We start from the raw sequence: 24,029 nt of genomic DNA, 5'->3' as shown, positions 1-24,029 counted from the left end.
GATTGGGTTTAGATGGGCAGAACAGAGATGAAGTGGAAAGAGAAGGGAAGGATGGAAAAATGAACTTGCTGTTATTTTATTTGCAGTGTTATTTTTAGGCTTTTATTTGGGGTGCTATTTGGTTGACTTTAATATTTATGTGATTAAATGTTTAATATGTCTTATAAAATATTTTAATGACTTGGATGCTAGAAATAAAGTATTAGAATTTTTTTATCTCTTACATTTCAAGTATTGAAAAAGCAATATGTTCTCCAATGCCTTTCACATTCTCTAAGTATGACCTCTTGGTCAATTACAAATGAACAGTACAGAACACTTTCTAAAATCTGTTTCTCTCTCTGTCCAAGGGACACAAAATTGAGGTGATTAATAGCAGTTCTGATAGTAGCTTTATTATTTAGGTAAATAGCGAATAGTGAATAAACCAAGGTTCAAATTGTCATTTGAATTACCACATAAATAACAATTTAGTTTTCTCTCAGTGTAGTTTGTGTTAGGTGGTATTTTGTTGAGACTTACACTGCTGAATGGGGAGAAAACTTGGATTTGTATGCACTTTGTCTGAGACACTGGGTTAAGATGCTGAGGGATTGTTTTTCCATGTCTTTGTATATCACTTTACATATATATATAAAGGTGCAGGTTTGAAAAATCCTTTAAGGTCTTGAAGGGGTGATCCCATTATGTCTGGGGAGAATGGTATAGTGGAGTCGGAACTGAGAGCAATAGTTAGAGGTTACATTAATAGGGCAAGGAAAAAAAGGATTCGGTTGACAGATAAGTTTGGGAAGCACTACATACTGGATCCTTCTTTTGGTGATGTAGTCATATTTCTTTAGCATATTAAATAAGTAAGGATTGTAAGAAGTGAACATTGAAACAAGCCACTTAACTTATTGCTTAAACTTTGGAAAGTCATGGGTAACTAATTGATGAGGCATCAGGTCACAAAGAGGTTTATGTCCTTAACTTAAAGAGAGTTTGAATCTTATCCTGAAAGCGAGAGGGAGTTGTTGAAGATTTTATTAAGCATAGGAATGACATGTTCAGATTTGGGTTTTAGAAAAATCATGTGGAGGGTGGGCTGAGATGGTGTTCACCAGACATGAAAGACATCATCGTGGAAGACGTAAGAACTAAGGCACAGTGATTCGCATGAAGAGGTGAGCAAAGAAACTATCCAAAGATAGTAGGAGGTGGAATTCTCATGTCTTAGTGTGAAAGGGGTTCCATGGTGATTCTCAGGTTTCCTGTTTCAATGAGACCAGTGAAAACCATGTGCATATATCTTGGTGAGGATCACACAGTTTGGTTTAGTTAATGCAGCTGGTTGAAAAATTCAGTTACCCTTCTGCATTTTTCTCTTCACATAACACTTTTTGCCTCTGAATTAATTGATTTAGCGTTAGGTTTCAACAGTTGACATGCATGTTTGTTACTTAATTCTAGAATAACTTGAGCAGAAATCACTGGTTTGAGGTCAGTTGACTGGACGTGTGATTTTGTGTGTGCTCTCTTTTGTGTTTCCTTAATTATAAAGTTGATACATTTAAATTTTTAATTAGTTACTTAACGTTTTTGTATTATGTCTTCTTTCTTCTCATCTGGGAAAGAATTTACTCTGAATTGTTTTCTGCTTTCTTTTTTTTAAAGATTTCACCCATAATTCTTAATACTGTGATGACAATAATGGCTGCGATGTCCCCAAAGACAAAAGAAGATGAATCCAAAGATACATCTAAGGAAACGGAAAATCTTTGGGACCTCAAATCTATTAGCGACTGCAACTCTTGGTTTCTTGGTGTTGACATGGGCACAGAATTAACAGAAAGTTTCAGAGACGTTGAAAATCAATCGATAGAGGAAAATTGTGCTGTTGTTGTCCAGTCAGTTCAAGTTACCTTAGAATGTGGCCTTGGGCATCGAACTGTACCTTTATTATTGGCAGAGTCTAAGTTTTCAGGAAATATTAAAAATTGGACTTCCCTAATGGGTGCTTCTGCTGACATGACATTAGAGGTATGACCAGATTAATTATTACCTTCCTGCAGAGGCAACTTCTTAAAAGTACAACTGATGAATTAAGAAGTGAGCTTTTTTTGTGTGCATGATTATAGCAAGTATACCTATGAATAGATAATACAGTCTAATATTTAGTTTGTTGATGTATAATACTCTTTATTTGGCCATCATTTTTAAAGGGTTCTTTTGCTAAATAATTTGTTTATGAAGCAAAGTAAGAGAGTAGAATAAAAAGCACCCTCTTTATGTATATTCTTTGTGTCTTTAGGTATGTATTTAAAATGGTTATTGACATATGACACTACTTAGTATTTTTATACTGGTTATAGAAATATGTAGTTAAAGTTTGAAGACTCTCATTATAATTCTATTAATTCTGTGCCTTTCCAGGTTCATTATTACAACGAGACCCATGCTGTTTGGGAGCCGCTGATTGAGAGAGTGGAGGAGAAAAGACCGTGGAATTTAAGCCTTGCTGTAAGGAGATCATAAAATGTCATTGTGTACATTCATTTATATATATTCTTTTACAAGGTTCAGAGATTCTTAAGATGTAGTCCAGGATCCTTGAGACCCTTTTAGAGGATACTGGGATCAAAATTCTTTTCATAATAACATCCAGTCATTGTATTTCATTTTCGTTCTCATTCTCTCATAAGCAAACAGGGGAATTTTCCAAAGAACATGTAATTCTGCAACAGATTGTATACAGAATTAGAGATGAGAGACCACCTGTCTTCTATTTTTTTTTTAACTTTTTATTTTGCATTGGGGTATAGCCAGTTAACAGTGTTGTGATAATCTCAGGTGAGCGGCAAAGGGACTCAGCCATACGCATACATGTATCCATTCTCCCTCAAACTCCCCTCCCATCCAGGCTGCCACATAACATTGAGTAGAGTTCCATGTGCTATATAGTAGGGCCTTGTTGATTATCCATTTTGAATATCCACCTGTCTTCTCCTAAGGTTTCCACTAAAGAGATTCATAAATGCTCTTCTCACTATGTATCTTCAACAGTTATTTTTCATTCAAATATTATTTGCTAACATGTAATTGTTAGTTTTAAGTGAATATTTAAAGATTTCTCAGTTATTAGTTTTTTAGAATCAGTTGACATGAGTATGAGCAAACTCCAGGAGATAGTGAAGGGCAGGGAAGACTGGTGTACTGCCGTCCGTGGGGTCCCAAAGAGTCGGACACGACTGAGTGACTGAGTAGCAGCAACAGTTTAGGTTTCTCATAGAGTGCACGTTGATAGATAATAACCCACATAAATGAATCTCTTTAGGATCCTCAATCATTTTAAGACACCGAAAGACTCAAGAACTGCTCTTCTGGTTCATGAATTCTTTATGTTACCTCTTTATGGTACTTCTTGAAAACCCTTCAGAGTCCTAGATTCTGAAGCCCGTCTTTCTAGATTAACAGGAACATACTTTTATACCCTTCACAAATGATCCCATCCCATCTCTCTGGGGCAGCCTGACTCAAGTGTGAGGCATTGAAATTGGTTCAGCAATTTCTTATGTTAAAGATGGGCAGTCACTTAACCTATGTCCCAATTTCCTCTCAGTAAAGTAGAAATAATATTTCTGACCTAGCCTTCTTTGATGTAGGTGGGCTAACAAAGAAAGTTTTGTAAGATTTTTGCAATGCCTTTAGAATAAAAGCTATGATGGAGTCTGATGACTGACTGGAAGCTTATTGTATTACTTTTTTATAGGTATTACTGGTAAAAAGTAGAAAAAATTCCAGGTGTTACTTCCAGAGCAGATCAGTTTAGATTTCAGTGTCCTTTTAGAGTGTTCATCAGCATAAAATGACCAGTTAGTGTGGTAACACTAGGTAAATAGCTTTCTTTAGAGGATAGAAAAGAGACTACTATCATAACTTACTTGGAGTGCTTCTGTGGCACATTTCTAACATTTCCCTACGTGTGGATTACAGAGAAAGAAAGAATGTTGATCTGTGCTGAGTCAAGATGAAGCACTGAATATGTTTGAGAATTTTGAGGGGCCTTGATATTAAGTGACAAAGTTAGAAGAATTTAACTCTATCAGGAGTACTTTAATTTTATTATTCATTGGCTGATAAATTTGTTATGTTTCTACCCTCGTAGGTAAAGAAGAACCCAGTCCAAGATAAAACTCTGATGCCAGGAGATGATTTTAGTGCACTTCCCGAGCCACAAACAGAAGTTGATATTTCTTCAGGAGATACAATGAATATAACAATATCCAAAAGCTGTCTTAATGTTTTCAACAATTTAGCAAAAGTATGTTTAGTTCTTGGTTGCAATATGTCAAATGGAATTTAAATTGAAACGTGTGTGTTATTTTTGTGTGTCATCAGCATTAGTTTCTAAAAAAACACATAGTCATAGTTTAGTTTTTGAAAAAAACTTGTAGTTTGCAAACATTTAATCGTGATGTTGTGTTCCTTTTCAGGGTTTCTCAGAGGGCACTGCTTCTACTTTTGACTACTCTTTAAAAGACAGGGCTCCTTTCACAGTAACAAATTCTGTAGGTGTTCCCATTAAGGTGCAGCCCAATCATAATCTCAGAGTGATGGGCTGCCCTGAGAAAAGTGATGTGTGTGATGTTGATGCTGGTCAGATTCTGGAATTGGAATATGCCACTATGGAACCTTCACGTCAAGGGAAACTGTCTATACTCAGCCGTCAAGAGAGCTCCCTCTTCTCCTTGACCTTTGGTATGCTGTTTATTTTTAAGGGCATCTGTAGAAGTACTGATATCAGCTTATTTTTGGTAAAATATGGAAAAATATTTTGCTGCAGATTTCTAAAGGCTTGAAACAAATAGTTGACAAACGTGTTTTCTTTCTCTAAACTTGAGAAAATTAAACTTGATTAATTTAAAAATTACCTTAAAGAACTAAATTATCTCTATGTGCTTAAATAGTGCAGTATGTTGTATGCTTCAGAAAGGATGGGAGTTCAGTGAGGAGTGAAAGTAACTATATTCAGATGTCCCAGAGTGTTGACAGTAAATGTCATCATTTCAGAAAAGAAGACGATTTATTTTGTTATATAGAATTGGGAAAATAAGGAATGAACTGGGTCTTGTTTGTTTTAATACATACAAACCTCCACCTCAGGAGAAATTGTTTTGGATCAGAAAATGTTATAACAATAAATAGTTTCCTTTCTTTGTTAGTTCCTGTGTCTTAGACAAGAATTTTGTGATGTCATCGTTTCTAGTCATGAGGAAGAATACACTTCTTGTTGTTGTTTTGAGGTGCTGCTGTTGATTCTGTCTTATTAAAGTTTACGTAAATTAATATTTGGAATGCTCTGCCTTAGCACCTCATGGATATACAGAAGTGACCAAAGTCCCAATTGCCAGACCTGGACGGCGGCTGTATAATGTATGGAATCCTAATACCGGTCATTTTGACTCACTCGTGGTACAGATTGATGCAACTGAAGGGAATAAAGTAATCACCCTTCGTTCTCCTCTCCAGGTAATGCATTAAGTGAATTGTGTTCCTTTTAGTATATCAAGAAATATTAAATTATTTGGCTGACCATGGGAATATAATAAAACTTCATTAGGTCATTACTGATTTTCAGAAATAAATAATAGTTTATATTGGCTGCTGTTTCCTGTCCAGCTTACTTTGTAACATTCTTCATTTTAAATATCTCATAAAATGCTCTTGTTAGTTTAAAGTCGATTATTGTTGTCTCTTGGGTTTAAAATTAATGAAACTTTTTGTCTATTCCTTGGAAGATTCAAAACTGTGGAGTATTGTAGTAATATAATAGCTGGTGGTTAAATAAGATTACATTCCATTCTCTTTGTATTGCATTTTTGAAGTATGTGTGAAGGAATATTGGAATGACCTCCCCAGAAAAAATAATTTAGCATGTTAATCTATGTAAATATTTTTTTCACTTTTAAGACTCTTGATTTGTCTTTTTCTGTGCATTATAACAGATTTCAGCATATGGTCAGCAAAAGAACATTTCTTACCTATAAAATTATATGAAAATGAAAGGATTTCAACTTCTGGTCATTGTTGTCTCTAAGTTTGCTATTAGGTCCTGCCTATATTACATTAAAGTTAAGGAAGAACGATACCATATTTATTTACCTCATTTTTCCTTTGCTATCCTTTTGTGTTTAGTCACATAGTACTTTGAGAAAAGGTTAAAATGAAGAAAATATTATGGCTGAAGTCTTCAAAGATTAATGCATATTTGAAAGATTATAATATATACTAAAATTCAGCATGTAATATGTGAACATGTGAATATCCTAATAATTCTTAGCTTCCATTTAACAGCAAGTTTCAGATAGATAGCACTTAAATAAATAAAAGTTTTCAATTACCATAAAAATATCTTCCAATTTTGGGCTTGAAATTTTTTAGATCTAAATGTAATTGTGTGCAGCTCACAGTTTTCTTTTTGAATGTCTACATCTTTTTAAACAACTTGTATGTTTTTTGTCCAACAGATTAAAAACCATTTTTCTATTGCTTTCATCATCTATAAATATGTTAAAAATGTGAAGCTGTTGGAGCGCATTGGAATAGCCAGACCTGAAGAGGAGTTCCATGTTCCTTTAGATTCATATAGGTAGATACTTCCTTGAATATATTAAACTATGAAAGATTCATTATATATATTTTTAATTCTGTGAATTAGCATCTATATTCTAGAAAAAAAGTAAAACATCTGTATTCTACAATAACAATAATTCTTACTATCTAAAGATCTGTAAAATCCAATTTTAAGACATACAGAGAAATATATTTATATTATTGAATTTGCCAAATGAAACTTTTTTATTGTGTATTTGATGTTTCAGCATTTTATGAGACTTATTAGACTGTATTTGAAATTAACTTTTTTTTTAGTTGTCATTTTTTTTACAGAGTAGTTTTTCTCAGAAAGTGCCTCCATGAGTCAGCTGTGTGACTTTGGGCAAGTTTCTTAACTTTTCTTAGCTTTGTTTTTCTTATCTATAGAAATAGGAATAAGAGTACTTGTCTTGTAGAGTCATCAAGAAGAGTCAATTGAATTCTTTTTCTTAAGTCCTTAATAAAAATTTTTTTCCCACTCTGTTTTCTTCTTTAGATGTCAGTTGTTCATTCAGCCAGCTGGTATCTTAGAGAATCAGTACAAAGAATCCACCACTTATATTTCCTGGAAGGAAGAGCTTCATCGGAGCAAAGAAGTCAGATGCATGCTGCAGTGTCCGTCAACAGAAATGAACTTCTTACCTCTCATAGTCAACACAGTTGCTGTGCCTGATGAATTGAGCTATATAAGTGCACAGGGGGAAGACTGGGATCCAGCTTACATCATTCACCTTTACCCTACTGTCACCTTGCGAAATTTTCTCCCATATTCTCTAAGATATTTACTTGAGGTATGTGTTTTGCATTTTTTAAAAAATTTATTTATTTTTAATTGAAGCATAGTTGCTTTACAATATTGTATTGGTTTCTGCCATACATCTACATGCATCATCCATAAATATGCATATATGCCCCCTGTTTTGCATTTTGTTTGACTTTTATTATCGCATGGAGTGAATTCTTTTTTTAAATGGTATTTTTGTTGAGGTCAGTGTTTTACATCCCATACTTGTAATGTTTTAATAGTAATAATAATAGCAAAAATTAGCATAGCATCTACTTTGTGCCAGCCACTAGTTCATGTATTTTACGTGCATTATTTAGTCCATACAATAACTTCCTGAAGAAGTTGCTATTATTTGACTCATTTTACAGATGGGGAAACTGAGGCACAGGGGGATTAAGTGACAGACTCATAATCCCACATCTAATAAATGGTAGAACTGAGATTTGAACCAAAGCAATGTGATTCCTTGTTCTTCACCACTGAATTCTGCTGCATCTGCTATAAATTAATAATTATAATAATCTCTTTATTATCTAAGTACAGTTCTCTTAGCTAAAGTACAGGAAAGCACCAGTGAGAAAATACTTCATCTTAATTTATTATGAAGTTAATTTTAAAGTTTTTTAAAGTGATGATGAACCAAAAAATAATTACTGTCTGTCCTAAGAAGTATTAGGGAATATATTCTAGTAATGAAGTATAGTAAATGCTTTTAAATTTGTTCATGCCACAACATTTCAAAATACAAAAATCTGAAAAGTGTTTGGAACCTAAATTAATTTTCTTTATGTGACAAGAAGCCACCCTTGACTTGTGGAGACTAAAATTAATTAAATGAACTAAGTAGTCTTTATTTAATAAGCTCTTGCTCAAATAGTAAAAGAGTCTGCCTGCAGCACAGGGGACCCAGGTTTGATCCCTGGGTCAGAAAGATCCCTTGGAGAAGGAAATGGCAACCCACTCCAGTATTCTTGCCTGAAAAAAATCCCATGGGCGGAGGAGCCTGGCAGGCTACACTCTATGGGGTTGCAAAGAGTTGGACACAAGTGAGCTACTTCACTTTCATTTTCAAGTAGTATTTTTACAAGAGAAGCTGTCGGTAAGGAAGCCTAGTTTATTATATTGCCATTACTTGTTTCTAAAGTAGTTCCACCTTACATAGCTTGTCAGAATAGTTTGACATCACTTTCCTTGTTTTATTTGTATGAGAACCATTAAGTGTAGAATGTGAATAAAGGATGAAGCTGAAGCCCAAGCTGTTATGTGGCTTGTGTAATGACATATCTCTTAATGGAAATAGCCAGTGTTGTTGAATCCAGTCTTAGATTCCTGACATGAGTCTGACTTTTTCTCAGAACTAACAGCCATTGGCCTGCTGATGGCTGAATGACAATTTCTGCCTTTGGCTATGATACAGTATTTTCTTTTTAGTCCTTAGTAATTGCCAGATATTCATAATATGTAAAGATGGTACCTTGAAGACTTCTCGGTTAATGTGAATCTGGTAGGTAACTTAGTATTTGTATAAGATAGGGAAGTTATTGCAGAGATTTTTTTAAAATTGGTAAGCAAATTTCGTTTTTGTTTGTTTTTAGGGAACAGCAGAAACTCACGAGCTGACCGAAGGCAGTACAGCTGATGTTCTACATTCGCGAATCAGTGGAGAAATAATGGAATTAGTTCTGGTGAAATATCAGGGCAAAAACTGGAATGGACATTTCCGTATATGCAACACACTTCCCGAATTCTTCCTTGTGTGTTTCTCTCCTGACTCCGCAGAAACGCTGACAGTTGACCTGTCAATACATGTCAGGCGGATTGACAGCCAGATGGAGCTCTCCATTTTCAGTCCCTACTGGCTAATTAACAAGACTTCTCGGGTGCTCCAGTATCGTGCAGAAGATACGCATGTGAAGCATCCAGCTGATTTTAGGGATATTGTTTTATTCTCTTTCAAGAAGAAGAACATTTTTAGTAAAAATAAGGTGTGTTTTTGTCGATAAAACAAATTGTTCAGTGTCTCTGGTATGCATTAGATCCAAGACTACTTTTAAGGAATACATGATTAAGTGGGGTATTAGGAACTAACAACAATAGTACCCCAAGGCTGAGGTATCTTTTTCTCCAGTGCCCCTAGAATTACTTCTGTTCTTGACATAGCGTCAATTGGAAAGCTTGACTTTATGTAGGTTACCAGTGATGCAATGGCATTTCAAAAGAGAGAGCAGTTGAATTTGGTTTTGAGCCTCATATGTATGAAGGATTAAGGCAGACCTTCGAGAGAAAAACAAAGCCTAAGGCCTGATCTGATCCTTTTTGCTTTGGTCGCTTCTTTCCTTTGCAAACTCACATCTTGGTATTGCTCACCTCTGGGCTTTTTGTGTAGCTGCACCTGCTTAGAATGTCTTTTGCCCTACACTTTCCCTGTCTGCCTCTTGTTTTCTGGTTATCACTGATCATGCTTTGACATTCTGCTCCAGCCTGACATGTGTGAAAGATTTTCTGATCATCTAATGCAGAGCTAGATATCCCATGCATGTTCTCTTAGAGCAGTGCTTCCCAATCGCAATCTCTGTGCAACAGAGTCACCTAGAGGGCTTTGAAAACAGACTGCTGGGCCATGCCCCCATGGTGCAGTTCAGGTCTGAATAGGGCCTGAGACCGTGCTTTGAGAACCTTTGTCATAAAGTGTTGATTAATGCTTGATATTGTACCTATTTATGTGTCTGACCTTTGGTTGTTCTCAGGTTTTTATCATCTGCTGGGCAGATGGAGGTTAATACAGGAGCAGAATTAGATCTCTTCTGTAAAACTTTACCTTTTCCCATAGCCATAAGTAAGCTTTTTATCCTGTCAGTTTGATAGGATTTTATCCTTCTTATCACATTAAGTCTTGCATTATAATTATTAATGTGTATTTCCTGTCTCTGTTTAGTTGGAAGCCTATTGAGGACAGGTATTGTGTCTCCATTCTGCTTATCACAACACTTTTCATTGTTTGCTGAATAATAAAAGCATAAATTCCCTGTGTGCTAAAAGTTTAAGAATTCATTAGCTCCATATAAAAAACCTAACACTGGAAAATATCACTTTACATTTTAATTCCTTCCTAAGTAACAGAAGGTCTCATTGATATACATCTTTAAATTCATTATACTCATCGCAGAGGTGAATGCAAAGGGAAGTTTAGAGCTCTGCTTTTATTGTATTGTCCCCTAGAGTTCCTGTGGTTCTCTTACGCATTTGCAGCATGCCTTTGATAATACTTTTCTTTGTCTCATGTTACTAAATAAATTTCTGGTGGTCTAGCACCTGTCCATCAAATAAAATGAATACAGTGCCTTAGATTTCTTATATGATTGTCTGTGTTCTCTGGTGTAGGTACAATTAAAAATTTCAACTAGTTCATGGTCCAGTGGTTTTTCATTGGATACAGTGGGAAGTTATGGATGTGTGAAGTGTCCTGCCAACAACATGGAATACCTGGTAAGGTTTTGCTTGCTTATTTACCTCAGATTTCATTTACATTTTCTTCACTAAATAAGCTGGAAATCCTCAGGGGTATAGAAATGTGAATTCAGAGTATTACATGGAGGATGTCTACTATTAGGTTATGTCTGTCTACTGATTTCTAGTACAGTTAGTATCAAAGCAAAGCCTAAATTTGTCAAAAGTTTAAGACAGTGAGTTGAATCCATTTAATGAAGGAATTTGGTAAATATTCAGAATATACTAGAATCCACATACCATACCACTCCCTGCCAACACGCCTTAAATTTTAAATTTCACTGCAACAATTTGAATAATCTGATACTAGTTAACTTGTTTTATTACCTCTTTGAAATTTTTATTTCATTTTATTGATAGCAGCAAAAGAATCTGTACACTTAGATTTTAAAACAGTCTATTTTGAAATGTTAAAAAGTAAAGGATTTTTAAAAATTGAGTTTGTTATTACAAGTCATCATTAGTTAAATTACTGATTGATATTTCTTGAATTGGTTTCTGCTGGACCCAGACTAAGGAACTGAAATTTTTCTTCTTAGTGAGAAGATAATCAGTCATGGAATATGGTTCTTTTTAGTTACTTTATTTAAGAAATCCTATTTTAAAATACTTTAAGAAGACTGTGAGTAAATGTCTGTGTGTGTTTCAAGCTATGTAAAGTACTAGGAGATGATAAACTTGTTTGTTTTCTTTCCACAGGTTGGTGTCAGCATCAAAATGAGCAGTTTTAATCTTACACGAATAGTTACTTTGACTCCCTTTTATACCATTGAGAACAAGTCATCATTAGAACTAGAAGTTGGTGAAATTGCATCTGATGGTGCACTGCCAACTAATAAATGGAACTATATTGCTTCTTCAGAGGTAATAATTTTCATTTAATATACCTGGCTCCTAAAATGTACAAGTAAATATTGATATATAAATAAGAATTATATATCTCTCTGTCATAATCACTTTGCTACCATATTTGTGTGTTAAACTATGACAGCCAGCTTTGAAAGACTTTCCTCTCATACTCTAAGGATATGTTAAAAAGAAGAAAAAATTGTTGATAATATTTATCACTAGCCTAGTCTAAACTGTTAACACTCATTTTATGGTTCTTCCTATGTGTATAAATGTGGATATGTACTGTAAAATGTACATAAAAATAATGTACTATTCTGTCAGTAGTCAAGATAACATCTTTATAGTCAAGAAGCATCCAATCTTGGAAGGCTTAACTCTCTTCAATTAATACATAGAGAAGAAGATAATATGTTGCAAGCTACTGGTGACAAGCTACTGGAGGCAGGTTAGGTGGTCTGGTTCTCCCACCTCTTGAAGAATTTTCCACAGTTTGTTGTGATCCACACAGTCAAAGGCTTTGGCATAGTCAATAAAGCAGAAGTAAATGTTTTTCTGGAACTCTCTTGCTTTTTCGATGACCCAACAGATGTTGGCAATTTGATCTCTGGTTCCTATGCCTTTTCTAAATCCACCTCGAACATCTGGAAGTTCATGGTTCATGTACTATTGAAGCTTGGCTTGGAGAATTTTTAGCATTACTTTGCTAACGTGTGAGATGAGTGCAATTGTACGGTAGTTTGAACATTCTTTGGCATGGCCTTTCTTTAGGGTTGGAATGAAAATTGACCTATTCCAGTCCTGCGCCCACTGCTGAGTTTTCCAAATTTGCTGGCATATTGAGTGCAGCACTTTCACAGTATCGTCTTTTAAGATTTGAAATAGTTCAACTAGAATTCCATCACCTCCACTAGCTTTGTTCCTAGTGATGCTTCCTAAGGCCCACTTGACGAAGCAGCAGTTAGAACCAGACATGGAACAACAGACTGTTTTCAGATTGGGAAAGGAGTATATGAAGGCTGTATATTGTCACCCTGCCTATTTAACATATATGCAGAGTACATCATGTGAAATTCCAGGCTGGATGAAGCACAAGCTGGAATCAAGATTGCCAGGAGCAATATCAATATCCTCAGATATGCAGATGACACCACCCTTATGTCAGAAAGCAAAGAAGAACTAAAGAGCCTCTTGATGAAAGTGAAAGAGGAGTGAAAAAGTTGGCTTAAAACTCAACATTCCAAAAACTAAGATCATGGTATCCGGTCCCATCACTTCATGGCAAATAGATGGGGAAACAATGCAAACAGTGACAGACTTTACTTTTGGGGGGTACAAAGTCACTGCAGATGATGACTGCAGCCATGAAATTAAAAGACTCTTGCTCATTGGAAGAAAAGCTATGACCAGCCTAGACAGCATAATAAAAAGCAGAGACATTACTTTGTCAACAAAGGTTCATCTAGTCAAAGCTGTGGTTTTTCCACTAGTCATGTATGGGTGTGAGTTGGACTGTAAAGGAAGCTGAACACTGAAGAACTGATGCCTTTGAACTGTGGTGTTGGAGAAGACTCTTGAGAGTCCTTTGGACTGCAGGGAGATCCAACCAGTCAATCTTAAAGGAATCAGTCCTATATATTGATTGGAAGGTCTGATGCTGAAGCTGAAACTCCAATATTTTGGCTACCTTTTGCAATGAACTGACTCATTTCAAAAGACCCTGATGCTGGGAAATATTGAAGGCAGGAGGTGAAGGGGACGACAGAGGATGAGATGGTTGGATAGCATCACCAACTCGATGGACATGAGTTGAGCAAGCTCTGGGAGTTGGTGATGGACAGGGAAGCCTGACGTGCTGCAATCCATGGGGTCACAAAGAGTCTGACACGACTGAGCGACTGAACTGAACTGACTGATAGGTGGTTATAGGATCTCTAAATAGATGAACTGGAAGTTTCCTTGAAAAAAATCCCCCAAATTCAACCACCTTACTTTACAGAGAAGGAAATTGAATCTCAGTATTTTTTAGGTCAGTAAGGTTATTTGGAGGTTGAGATCATTGTGGTCTAGATCAAAAGAAGTAGTTTCATAGAAGAGCTGGTATTTGAACAAAACTTCGCAGACTCAACAAGAGGTGAAGTGAAAAGAATAAGGAAAGTGGGGGAGGGGGCAGGTGCAAAGACAAGCATTAGTGCTTGAATTTGCCTGTTTTCAACCAAACCAGCTGACTTAAGGATAGGACTGTTTTTCTGTACATCTAAAAAATTCTAAAATTATCTTTAAAATTGCATAGCAAAAAGTTTAAGCAGAGGGACTCTACTTCAATGTTAGACCTCTAAGAGGCATGGGCTTTCCAAGGCACTTAGAATGATCTTCATAGACTTGGCAGCAAATACGTGTTCCTTATCTTTTTATCTTTGATGTGAGTTTGATAGTAATAGTATTCTTTTCAGAAATAGAATTTACCCAGTATTCTGTCACAGGTGAGGAACTTTTGTTTTATGAACTAAGATCTCAGTTTTACAGATAAGGAAACTGAGGCTCAAAAAGGTCAAGATTAAGATCAATCAGCTATTGGGGGGATAGTTCCAGCAAGGTCCTCTGCCTTCATTTGCCTTGTGGTTTATCTGGGACAAGATACTCTGAAAGAATTCATAGTGCAATTCATTAAAGCACATACTAAGATTATAATTTTTAAATATTTAAGATATTTGAGATGTTCTTAATAGCACTTCAGTTCCTCATATTGTAATTATTCTTTAAGTATGAAAAGACTAATACATCTATTCTTCTGATGGAGTTTCTTTGGCTTCATAAATAATCATATTGTCAATAATCTTAATATGAAATGTAAAGGAGCTATTTTAAGAAACAGTGATAATTGAGTTATGATTTGAATTAGAATTTAAAACTTTATTAGCCACTGTTTTATTTACCATAGTATTGTTTTAAGACTGATATTTGACTTTTATATTTTCAGAACCTTCCATTTTGGCCTGAAAAATTTTCAGGCAAACTTTGTGTGAGAGTAGTGAACTGTGAGGGATCCTCCAGGCCATTCTTTTATAACCAACAGGATAATGGCACTTTATTGAGCTTAGAAGATCTGGTAAGTTTTCCTGTTTTTAAAATAAAATATCTTTGATTTTTAAAGTTTGCTTTAAAATATTTTATTAAGACCTGCTATAAAGTATCCTGATAATTAATTGAAGGTATACTAACTCTAACAATATATAATGCTGTACATATGTCTGTAAGAGATCAGAGCCAATGTGATTTTCTGTGGGAATTCAAGAAAACAGACTTTTTAATATCTGCATAAGTGATTGAAATTCTAAATGTAACATGTCAGTTTAAACCATACTTCAAACATACTCCTTTTTCCTGCAATAGAATGGGGGTATCTTGGTGGATGTAGATACTGCTCCGCATTCAACTGTCATCAGCTTTTCTGACTACCATGAGGGGTGTGCACCCACCCTAATAATAAACCACACACCGTGGGACGTCCTCACATATAAACAGAGGTATGCAATAAAAAGGGTTCTTAGAAAACCTGATTTGTTTTCAGTGGTTTAGTTGCTAAGTTGTGTTCAACTCTTGCGACCCCATGGACTGTAGCCTGCCAGCTCCTCTGACCTTGGGATTTCTGAGGCAAGAATACTGGAGTGGATAGCCATTTCTTTCTATAGGGGATCTTCCTGACCCAGCGATCGAACCTGGGTCTTGTGTGTCTCCTGCATTGGCAGGCAGATTCTTTACCAACGGAGCCACGAGGGAAGCCCACTGGTCCACAGTTCCTTCTAGGAAATACTTGGATCTAGATGTGTTTCACCTTCCATGTGTTTTCAGATTTTAGAAAGGTAATAGGGATGCGTATTGCTAATAGCCCTAGCAAGTTCTGAGGCAGTACTCTGTAAGCAACACATTAGTGTTCCTGCAGCAAAACGTGTAAACATTCATAATAAGTGAGATAAATGAAAGTATTAATAGTTTCCCATCAGTTCAGATCAAGTTTTGCTGCCACATGAGTTTGGACACCAAACTTAAGAGAAAAATATTTGGAATTTTGAAGCTTTTTACATTTCAGAATTGCATACAAGGAACTGTGAACTTGTTTAAGCAGTACCATTCTTTTGTGGTCTCGTGATGCTCAGTGAACCTCTCTCTATAAATTGTATTTTTTTTGTAGGATAGTAGAATATTAAACAGGAGGGCAGAGGGCTGAAGACAGATTTAAGTGGAAGATTAAACAGTGATATTGAATGTATTGTAGTGCAGACTGACAAGAATTTTGTTGTCCTTGTCTGTGCTGTTGTTTAGCTTGGGTGATGCCATTAGACAAGGCAGCTTTAGATTCTTAAAATATGTAATAATATATTTACAAGGAATTATTATTATAAATCTTCAGGGCATTATTTTTATGTATGTATATATAATATAAAATAATACCCATTATATATATGTATACACACACATGCATATAAATATATAAAAAATAATGCCTTGCTGGGACTTCCCTGGTCATCCAGAGGTTGAGTCCACCTGCCAATGCAGGAAACATGGGTTCCATCCCTGGCCTGGAAAGATCCCTCATGCCTCAGAGCAACAGAGCCCATGTTCCATAACCGGTGAGACCAAGGGCCACCACTGCTGAAGCCCAGGCGCTCTAGAGCCTGAACTCCACTGCAAGAGAAGCCACCACAATGAGAAGTCCACACACTACAGTGAGTATCCACTACTCACTGCAGCTGGAGAAAGCCCTCAGACAGCAGTGAAGACCCCGCACAAAGATAGATGAATAAATTTTTAAAAATTAATGCTTTTCAGATTTAACGTATTCTTAACTCTCATGGCTTGAATCTGCTGAGAGATTTGAAAATACAGATTAAACCCCAAATGGGTTACTTTTTGTTTTATTTTAGTTCTCTGTAAAGTCTCTTGTATTATCTAGACCAGTACTCCTTAAACTTATATATCAATATTAAGATCTCCTAGAAATCCTGTAAAAATGCGGGTGCTGATTTAGTCGGTTTTAGGTGGGTCCCAGAATATTGCACTTTCCAGCAAACCTCAAGGTGATGCTTAATGCTTCTGGTCCAGAGACTGTACTTAGAGTAGCAGTGTACAGACCCGTTGTCTTTTTCTTCTGAGACTCTTCCTTCTTATGCATTGTGTTTGATTAAAATCTCAAATTTGAGTACCAAGTAAAGTTCTCTGCTACTAAAAAGTTTACTGTTCACAGCCTTTGCTGTAGATGAATTCTGAGGTACCAGTCTGTTTACCTTCGTGGTTTTTGTTAGTGCCATCTTACCTGGATCAGTTCAGAGTATGCTGCAGCTTCAGAAAGAGTAATATTCTTTTCCCTCAGGCTTCAAAATCATTAGTTATTTGGACATTTTAGGGTACTTATTTTTAGGCAGTTGTGTTTTATTAACAAAGGCATCTTTATAACATGTTTGTGCCAGTCCCCTCCTCAATAAACCACAGGTCTACATTTCTCAAGGCCAGGGTATTTTAATCTTCCCTCTGCTGCTTGTGTTTCAGTGGGTCAAAGGAAGAAATGGTATTGCTGCCAAGACAAGTGCGACTCTTTGCCTGGGAAGATCCCACTGGTACCAGAAAGCTTAAATGGAGTTATGCAGCAAATGTTGGGGAACATGATCTGTTGAAGGTATCATTTAATGTGAATGGGTATCACATCAAGTGTGCTGTGCTTAGTCGCTCAGTCGAGTCCGACTCTGCGACCCTGTTGACTGTAACCTGCCAGGCTCCTCTGTCCATGGGGACTCTCCAGGGAAGAAAACTGGAGTGGGTTGCCATGCTCTCCTCCAGGGTATCTTCCCAACCCAGGGATCGAACCCAGGCCTCCTGCAGTGCGGCAGATTCTTTACCGTTTGAGCCACTAGGGAAGTGCCTAAATAGCACAGGAAGTAGACAAGTTAGCTTCACATTGTCATCTTTTTCTTTTTTGAACTAAAAATGAATTGCAAGTATTTTCTTTTTTTTTTTTTCATTTATTTTTATTAGTTGGAGGCTAATTACTTTACAATATTGTAGTGGTTTTTGTCATACATTGACATGAATCAGCCATGGATTTACATGTATTCCCCATCCCTATCCCCCCTCCCACCTCCCTCTCCACCCGATTTCTGGTGTCTTCCCAGTGCACCAGGCCCGAGCACTTGTCTCATGCATCTAGCCTGGGCTGGTGATCTGTTTCACCCTAGATAATATACATGTTTCAATGCTGTTGTTTTGCAAGTATTTTCAAAAGAAGTTGCTTTGGGGCTTTAGTTGGTAAATAGTTCACATCAATATTTTGTCTTAGATTAGTCAAAATATTTGCATTTTAAAAAATAGGCCTGTTTCAGCTTGCCTAAGACCAGTACTTTTTTATTTACTTTTTTTTATAAAGAAGGAATGTTGAGGCTAAGTGAATAACAGCTTTATTTTGCATACCATTGTTAGCTGTAAGATTTTTTAAAGCATATTTTCCCTATCAAAGCCATATGGTTTTTTAATTAAAGGAGTATGACAGTAGCAAATTATCCATATAAGAAAAATAATGAATTACTTATTGAAATACTATTTAGGTAGCTAAATTAATTAAACATGTTATTTCCTAGACACTTAGACTTTGGGAAGGGCTTAAGAATTCATCTGCCAGAAACTTCCCTGGTGGTCCAGTGGTTAAGACTCCATGCTTTCAATGCAGGGTGCTTGGGTTCCATCCCTGGTCAGAGAACTAGATCCCGCATTCTACAGTAAGAGTTCACATGCCTTAACTAAAGATCTCATGTGCCACAACAAAGATTGATTTCTCACATGCCACGACTAAGAATCAGTGCAACCAAATAAATAAATACTTAAAAAAGTAAAAGAATTCATCTGCCAGCCTCCCTCCAGTATAGACAGTGCTCCTCCACAAGTGGTACCTAGTTTCTGTAGGATTATATTCTGTGCTGAAAAGTTCATAGAGTGTCATATTCCACTGTCTGATAATGCCAGTTGTCATAAAAGCTTTCTTGGTTATTTAAAATAGTAATTGGCCAAGAGTGACTGAATTATCCTCTTCCTATATTCTCTCTGAAATACCCATAAAAGAGATAGACTTTTGAAAAATCAAGACTGATGGTTATGAGATTCTTGGAGTGATTTTCGCCATGACAATTTGATGGAGCTCCGTTGCCTGCTTATGCTTTACTTTTTACAACAGAGAAACCCTCAAGGGTTGTAAGTGGTAGAGAGGAGCTTAAGTTCCCTGTTACAGTGAGGTCTCTGGCTCAGAGACGTGCTAGCTTGACCAGGGGGCCCTGTACTACGCTGGTGTTATTTTCTTTGTCCTCCCATTTCATGCTCCTCAGCAACCACAACTCCCATAAGGTAGTAGACAGATACTGGAGAGAGAATGGTTTCGCCATCCTGAAGGACTATGTCACGGTCTATAAATTAAGGCAAAATCATAAAGAATCCTGGCAGTAGTGTATCCGCAGGCTTATGGTTTTAAAATGTTTCTATTCTATTTGGTGTTAGAGAACCAGACAGTAAGAAATAGATTATTGTGCCTTAGTCAGCTGGTAATCTGCCAGGTTATGAAAATTAAGCTAGAAACAAGACAGTTAGCCATTTCCTTGTCTCCTGGCTGATCTGAGAAGGGAATTCTGCTGAGGCTCAGGTGTACATGAAAAGGGAATTCAAAGAAAATCCACACAGTACTGTAAAGCACTTTCTTCATTAAGTGTGAATAAACAGGAAAAAAACAAACAAACGTGGAGTTTACGAAAAAATAGTTGAGGAGAAAACTGTAGCATGCTCCCAAAGATTCAGAAGCTGATCACACTTCTGAAAATTTTTTTACTAAAGAAGGACCAGAGAAAATTTTCGGAATGTGTGCTTGAGATTCCCAAAGTTATAAACATACCACAGCTATGATAAGAGAAAGTTGGTGAAGTAAAAGACAAAGACAACAAAATAAAATGAAAGGGGGAGCAGGGAAATAGTATGTTCTGAACATAATATATTAACACCATTTAATCCTAAATTGTAATTACAGAAATATAGATCAAAGATGATTTTTTTAAAGGATACCAATTTAATAGAAGCAAAGTGAGTAATAAAAATTCTAAAACAATTGAGAAAATGAAAATAAAGCAAAATTTGCTCTTACAGTAAAAGAAGGAAGCCTAAGGAAGTATATAGTAAGTGACAAATGTCAGTACATTTTGTTGAATATATCATATCTTAATGCTTATTATATAGTATTATAAATTCTGACGTTTATAACTTAGAACTGCTGGTTAGAATTCAAAACCAGATCTTCTTGACTTCATAGTCCCTGGACTTTTCCCACTAAACCATGCTTCCCATCAAGCATGTCAGTAAATGAAAATGGTTTAAATTCTCCTATTAAAAGATCGCATTCAGATTAAGTTAAAAAGTAGTTTCTAACCAGATGCGTGTACATGAGATCTGCTTTAACTGAACTACCACAGAAAGTTAAAAGCATAAAGAGATGATAAAGATTTAACAAGTAAACAAAAGTAAAAAACAATTTAACTACGATTCAAAGCAAAAATCATTAGATAGAATATGATAATGTGACAAAGAAGGCATGATAGCCATAAACCTTCATGCAGTGAATAATATTGTATCAAAATGTGTAACCGAAAATGTTGGAAGTCAGCTGAAACATTGTTGCCTAAGGATATTTTAATATACCTTATTTAATTTTTAACAGATCCAATAGATTGAAAACAAATAGGACTAGAGAGCATTTGAATAATAACTAAGATTGAACAAAGCTACATATCAAATTTTGTAGTTTACAAGGAGAAAATTCACCTTCCTTAGTAGATAGCTCTGAAACATTTATAATATTTAATCATGTTTGAGTAAAAAAATTGAGCAGTCTACTTTGATATATGTTAAAAGCTGTAGATCAGTTTCAGAGAACAGCAAATACAAACCATTTCTGTGCTTTTGGTGACATCCTTTGTTTTTGGTTTTTGTTTTCCAAGAAAGCATGAAATGAAAAGCACATATTAGGTACTTATGCTGCCTGTTGAAATGAACTGTTGTTTTATTTATGTTAAGTCCAGAATGAAAAAAAAATTGTTATTTAAATCTCTGAAGACACACACCAAATCAAGCCTAACATTTTTAAATGCTTTAAAAGACTGTCATTCAAGAAGGCTCTTCTTAGTGAAAGTTAATACAAACTGATCACCATGGGTTGACTATTTAACAATGTGATTTATATAAATACTTGCAGCATTATAAAGTATTAAAATCTAATTTTACCTGAGATTACATTTCCATTCTGTTCTCCAAGAGACAAGTAAGCATCTTATGCCGTTGGTGCCTTTGAAGGAGATTCTTATTCCTGCTGAGTACCCTTTGAGCCTAACTAGGTAACTTAAACTAAGGTTTTAAAAAAAATAAGCACTATTGATCTGTTACTGTTTGAAAGAATTGGTGAGGATGTTTCAAAACACATTATAACTTTAATTAATTTGTTATTTTGATGGTTTTCTGATTTATAGTCATGCTTTCTTAGCTACAGCAGTTCAACTTTATGTAATAAAAGCTTACTGTTTGTGGTTTTAATATGAAGTCTCTCTTTCCCACAGGATGAATGTGGACAGTTTCCCTATGATGCAAACATCCAGATACACTGGGTATCATTTCTCGATGGGCGCCAGAGAGTCTTGCTTTTCACTGATGATGTTGCCTTGGTTTCCAAAGCTCGGCAGGCAGAAGAAATGGAGCAGGCCAATCACGAGATAACTTTTTCTCTCCATAGTCTTGGGCTTTCACTGGTCAACAATGAAACCAAGCAGGAAGTTTCATATATTGGGATAACCAGGTATGGGAGAAGAGAGATAAGGTATCAGAAATCTTTAAAAGGCATCAAGTTCATAATATCAAGCTTGATGAGGGTAGACAAATACCTGTTTTGAATTTGATGTACTGTACATACCTTTCAGCGAAGCTTACCGAACAGCTGCTTTCACTGCTAGTTGAAAAGCCCCTAGGATGAAATAATGTCTTTGCCCTCATGACAGCACTCATTAGCTGGTGGGAGAAGAGGTTTGTTTCTTTCCTTGTTGTTTGTATGTATTTTTTAAATGAATTACAAAAACACTAAAAAAAAAAAAAACCAGCTACAAAGAAGTATGAACACGTTCTGTGGGTGCTGTAGGGGCTGGAGAAACTGGTGTGGTTTGGGGAAGCCAACAACAATGAATCACATAAATTGGAAAACTGTTTCATGGAGGCAGTATTTTAACCTGGGTACATGATCTTATTGGGTGGTTGTTTAGAATATTTTAATAATGGTGGAACCAGTTCTTTTCTCTGATTCTGTTTATACTTATATAAGAAAAATATTTGAATTTATCTGTTTTGGTTTTTCAATCACACTGACTGTGGTAAAAGACTCATTCTTCTTTGGAGGCTGTTGAGGGAAATAATTATCAGGTATAACCAGTATAGGGTCTATCGATAATAATGTGTTTGGTGAAGTACAAAATTAAGCAAAACACAGAGGTCATGTATGTAAAGCTCTTTGTGCAGCTCCTGCCAGTTGAATTTTGTGAGAAGCGGCTCACCGTTTGGTAACCCTGCCATGAATGAATGAGAGATTCCTGTTGTTCCACATCCTTGCCAGCATTTAGTATTGTCAGTGTTGCAGGTTTTGGCCGTTCTAATAGATTTGCAGTGGTCTCTGTTTTAATTTGCAGCTACCTAATTACATATGATGTTGAACATCTTTTCATATGCTTTTTTGTCATTTGAACCTCATTTGATGAGGTTCAGATCTTTTGCCCAATTTAATATTTTTTGCTATTGTTGAGTTTTAAGAGTTCTCTGTATACTTTGGGTACAATAAGTCCCCTGCATACAAACAAGTTCTGTTCCAAGAGCATGTTCATAAATCCAATTTGTTCTTAAGTCCAACAAAGTTAGCTTAGGTACCCAACTAACACTATATAGTACTGTACTGTAATAGGTTTATAATACTTTTCACACAAATAATACATAAACAAACAAAAAATAAAATATTTTTAATCTTACAGTAGAGTACCTTGAAAAGTACAGAGTACAGTATAACGTCTGGCATTTCTTGTGTACCAGCTGCATCACCACTGCTTTTGTGTTTGCTTCTGGACATCCTGGCCTTGAAGCAGAGATACTGTCCTCTGTACAGTACTGTGCAGGGAAGTACTCAAAAGCACAGCCGCTGGTAGGAGGTGCACACATGCGGCAGTGTACACCAGACACGTAAACTAACATGTGATTGGACATGTACATGCGGCAGTGTACACCAGACACGTAAACTAACATGTGATTGGACATGTACCTGCGGCAGGGTACACCAGACACGTAAACTAACATGTGGATTGGACATGTACCTGCGGCAGGGTACACCAGACACGTAAACTAACATGTGATTGGACATGTACCTGCGGCAGGGTACACCAGACACGTAAACTAACATGTGATTGGACATGTACCTGCGGCAGGGTACACCAGACACGTAAACTAACATGTGATTGGACATGTACCTGCGGCAGGGTACACCAGACACGTAAACTAACATGTGATTGGACATGTACCTGCGGCAGGGTACACCAGACACGTAAACTAACATGTGATTGGACATGTACACGCGGCAGGGTACACCAGACACGTAAACTAACATGTGATTGGACATGTACACGCGGCAGGGTACACCAGACACGTAAACTAACATGTGATTGGACATGTACACGCGGCAGGGTACACCAGACACGTAAACTAACATGTGATTGGACATGTACACGCGGCAGGGTACACCAGACACGTAAACTAACATGTGATTGGACATGTACACGCGGCAGGGTACACCAGACACGTAAACTAACATGTGATTGGACATGTACACGCGGCAGGGTACACCAGACACGTAAACCAACTTATGTGATTGGACATGTACACGCGACAGTGTACACCAGACACGTAAACCAACTTATGTGATTGGACATGTACACGCGACAGTGTACACCAGACACGTAAACCAACTTATGTGATTGGACATGTACCTGCGGCAGTGTACACCAGACACGTAAACTAACATGTGATTGGACGTGTACATGCGGCAGTGTACACCAGACACGTCAACTAACATGTGATTGGACATGTACATGCGGCAGGGTACACCAGACACGTCAACTAACTTGTGATTGGACATGTACATGCGGCAGGG

At 36.4% G+C, this 24,029-nt stretch overlaps 1 protein-coding gene across 2 annotated transcripts in view; it reads left to right on the top strand.

The window, feature by feature from the left end:
- The window catches only part of VPS13C (vacuolar protein sorting 13 homolog C), a 169,771-nt gene that overhangs the window by 114,612 nt on the left and 31,130 nt on the right, over window positions 1-24,029 (top strand). For both annotated transcript variants that reach the window (XM_043919267.1, XM_043919268.1), the window contains exons 52-65: window positions 1,657-2,022; window positions 2,416-2,502; window positions 4,148-4,303; window positions 4,476-4,740; window positions 5,351-5,511; window positions 6,510-6,631; window positions 7,133-7,427; window positions 9,019-9,408; window positions 10,805-10,909; window positions 11,630-11,794; window positions 14,760-14,888; window positions 15,173-15,306; window positions 17,327-17,453; window positions 21,412-21,647. In XM_043919267.1, the coding sequence (XP_043775202.1) occupies window positions 1,657-2,022; window positions 2,416-2,502; window positions 4,148-4,303; window positions 4,476-4,740; window positions 5,351-5,511; window positions 6,510-6,631; window positions 7,133-7,427; window positions 9,019-9,408; window positions 10,805-10,909; window positions 11,630-11,794; window positions 14,760-14,888; window positions 15,173-15,306; window positions 17,327-17,453; window positions 21,412-21,647 (2,738 nt within the window). The remainder of the gene's footprint in view (window positions 1-1,656; window positions 2,023-2,415; window positions 2,503-4,147; window positions 4,304-4,475; window positions 4,741-5,350; window positions 5,512-6,509; window positions 6,632-7,132; window positions 7,428-9,018; window positions 9,409-10,804; window positions 10,910-11,629; window positions 11,795-14,759; window positions 14,889-15,172; window positions 15,307-17,326; window positions 17,454-21,411; window positions 21,648-24,029) is intronic.

Source organism: Cervus elaphus, chromosome 12 (assembly GCF_910594005.1).
Source record: "Cervus elaphus chromosome 12, mCerEla1.1, whole genome shotgun sequence".
NCBI lineage: Eukaryota > Metazoa > Chordata > Mammalia > Artiodactyla > Cervidae > Cervus > Cervus elaphus.
This window is presented reverse-complemented; position numbering and strand designations above follow the sequence as displayed.